Source organism: Aptenodytes forsteri, unplaced genomic scaffold, assembly GCF_000699145.1.
Source record: "Aptenodytes forsteri isolate BGI_AS27 unplaced genomic scaffold, ASM69914v1 Scaffold624, whole genome shotgun sequence".
NCBI classification, from domain to species: Eukaryota; Metazoa; Chordata; class Aves; order Sphenisciformes; family Spheniscidae; genus Aptenodytes; species Aptenodytes forsteri.
This window is the reverse complement of record NW_008794808.1, coordinates 250,550-253,449: the sequence shown is the minus strand read 5'-3', so window position 1 is coordinate 253,449 and position 2,900 is coordinate 250,550. Positions and strand designations below refer to the sequence as shown.

General features: G+C 65.6%; 1 protein-coding gene across 1 annotated transcript in view; it reads left to right on the top strand.

Moving 5' to 3' along the window:
• The window catches only part of MTX1 (metaxin 1), a 5,866-nt gene extending 3,378 nt beyond the window's left edge, over positions 1 to 2,488 (top strand). The window contains exons 2-7 of the mRNA XM_009274469.2: positions 202 to 303; positions 462 to 554; positions 971 to 1,153; positions 1,339 to 1,415; positions 1,865 to 2,019; positions 2,100 to 2,488. Coding sequence (XP_009272744.1) covers positions 202 to 303; positions 462 to 554; positions 971 to 1,153; positions 1,339 to 1,415; positions 1,865 to 2,019; positions 2,100 to 2,326 — 837 coding nt within the window. The 3' untranslated portion in view covers positions 2,327 to 2,488. The remainder of the gene's footprint in view (positions 1 to 201; positions 304 to 461; positions 555 to 970; positions 1,154 to 1,338; positions 1,416 to 1,864; positions 2,020 to 2,099) is intronic.
• The last annotated feature ends 412 nt before the right edge of the window (positions 2,489 to 2,900 follow it).

Below are 2,900 nucleotides of genomic sequence, written 5' to 3'. Positions count from 1 at the left end.
CACACAGCCTTCATCCTCTCACCCACACCTCTTGCGTCACTGTGCTCCCCTGCCCCACCTTACACCCCCCCACCCCACCGCGTGCACCTCTCCCTCTGCCTCGCGCCCCCTCACCCGAGCGTGGGGGCCCTTCACCCTGGCACAGCCCCCCCGCTCCCCTCACCCGCGGCAGTGTGGCACCCCGGGCACCGCTGCCTGCAGCCACCCCTCTCCCTGCCCTCAGGGCGCCTGCCTGCGCTGAAGACGCGGGACGAGGGCACCATCTCCAAAACGCAGCAGATCATAACTCACCTCAGGAAACAGGTAGCGGGGGGTGAGGGGCACCCCCTGCCCCGGGCTGGGGGCTGGAGGGCACCAGAGTCCCCCTGGGAAGGAGTGGGCTTTTGTCACAGTCACCCAAGAGGCACGGGCAGGATTTGCCACTTCCCCGCCGGATCACGCCCGTTGCGTTTGTGCTGCAGAAGTATAACGCCGACTATGACCTCTCAGCCACGCAAGGGGCGGACACGCTGGCCTTCGTGTCCCTGCTGGAAGAGAAACTGCTGCCGGTGCTGGTGAGTCTCCCTGTGGAAACATCTCAGAGGGGCACACGGGGAAGGTGGTCTCGCCGAGGACTGGATCTGCTCCCTGGAGCTGTGCCGGTGGGCTCAGGTGTGCAGCCGCCTTGCCAGGAGAGCCAGAGAATGTTGCAGGCAGCCAAATCCCAGTGGCCTGGAGCATCAGTAGCAGGGATCAGGGTGCTGGGGGTCTTGGGTGGCAGCGGTGGGTTGTGCAGCCAGGGCTGGGGTCTGGCCTTGACCCTGATGCTCCCTCAGCCCCTCACGGTCTCCGGGGCAGCCAGTCCTGTGCCGGGCACGTGGTGCCTGTGTGAGCAGCGCCGGCCACGGACTCTGCAGCGCCTGCCACGGCAAAAGGCTGCGGCTGGCTCCAGCCCCGCCATGGCCTGGGCATGGATTGTTCTCCACTGCAGATCCACACCTTCTGGGTGGACGCAAAGAACTACGTGGAGCACACGCGGAAGTGGTACGCGGAAACCGTTCCCTTCCCCCTGAACTTCTTCCTGCCCAACTGCATGCACAAGCAGCACCTGGAGCGGCTGCAGCTTATGTGGGGAGATGGCTACATGGAGGATGAGGAGAAGCTGGAGAAGGAGGTGAGGGGATGTGGTCTGGGCATGGCAGGTCCTCGGCAGGTACCCAGAGGGACCCACGCGAGGCCAAAACCTTAATTGGGGTCTGGGGTTCACCCTGGCTGAGCACCCCCTTCCCGCTCCCCTTAGCACCATGGCAGTCTGCCGCGTGGCCGGGTGGGTGACAACCCTCTGTCCTCCTTCTCCAGCTATACCGGGATGCTCGTGAATGCCTGACACTCCTGTCCCAGCGCCTCGGCTCCCAGAAGTTTTTCTTCGGAGACTCGTAGGTGGCCATAAGGGGAAGGTGCTCTGGGGCCTGAGAGCCTCCTGCACCTAGGCAGGACCGAGACCCCATGGTCTGCGGGGAAGCCGCAGCCCATGCACGTCGCTTTGGGGGTTGGACAGGCTTGCAGGGGACAGGGCTGTCCATGGCAGCACGGAGCGACGTGGGCGGCAGGAATTAAGGCTGCAGGAGCTGCCGCCAGCCCTGGCATCTCTTTCCCCGTCTCTTGCTGGAGCCAGCAGAGCTGCTCCGGGATAGGATCATCCTGCTCCCCTGGTCCTCACCTTCAGGGGCTGGAAGCAGAGAGCCCTCCCAAGGAGGAGGAGCCGCTTGCCATCCCCTCGGGCGCAGGGGGCTGGGGGTGGCTGATGCATCCGGGTGGCTTTGGGTGGGAACGGCGGGAGGAGGTGGGAGGGACCGTAACCCAGTCGCAGGTCTCTGTGCCCCAGGCCGGCCTCCCTCGACGCCTTTGTCTTCAGCCGCCTGGCGCCGCTCCTGAAGGCGAAGCTGCCCAACGGGAAACTGCAACAGCACCTGAAGTCCCTGCAGAACCTGTGCAACTACTGCACCTCCATCCTCAGCCTCTACTTCCCCTGGGACGGAGGTGAGATGCATCCCCCTGCCTTGCCCTGTGGGCTCAGGGCGACCTGTCCCCCCCTCCACATCCCTGCTTTGCCCCCCCAGGTGAGCCCCCAGCGAGCACCCTGCGGGCTGCGGGTGCTGACAGTGGTGAGGCGGAGGAGGACCCCCACAAACGGCGCAACCAGCTGCTGTCGGTGCTGGTGGGGCTGGCGGCCATGCTGGGCTACGCCTTCCTGAGTGGCATCGTCTCCATCCAGCGCGGTGGCACAGGGCCGGCTGGCCGCCAGCCCATTGCCCTGGAGGAGGAGGAAGAGGAGGAGGAGGAGTGAGGAAGAGCTGCACGACTGTTCCTCCTCTGGTCCCTGGAACTGACTGTTTTTACACCGGGAGCCTGGCAGCATCGCTCCCCCCTGGGGGGTGCTCGGCTCTCCCCCCTGCCATGAATGGCAGCCCTCTCTGCGGGGAGCGCGCCTGCCACGCCAATAAACCTCCCTCTTTCCGCCTGCGCTCTTTTGTCCTCCCAGCAAGCTCAGGGCCCTTCCCAGTTTCCCCAGTTGCACAGGCTGGAGCGCCTCAGCAGGCACCGATGCGCTGCCCTGTTGCCTGTCCTGTTCTGCCCCAGTACCGCACCTTGCATCCTTCCCGCAGCTCTGCCCCTCGTCCCCAGCCTTGGGGCTCTCTGGGGATGGGGCGAAGGGGAGACCTGCGGGTTTTTAGGTTTCTAAAAGCATCTGTGAGCATCTCGGCAGCATCCCCCATCCTTTCTCTGGCAGCTGTGGGGCTGAGCCCTCCATCTCCCCTGCCCTGCGGCATCTCTGCCCTCTGGCTGCCAGGCAGAGGAGGCAGCAGGTTCTGTGGGGCCAGTGGTGTCTCCCCGCCCCGCTGCTGCCAGCCCGCCCTCGC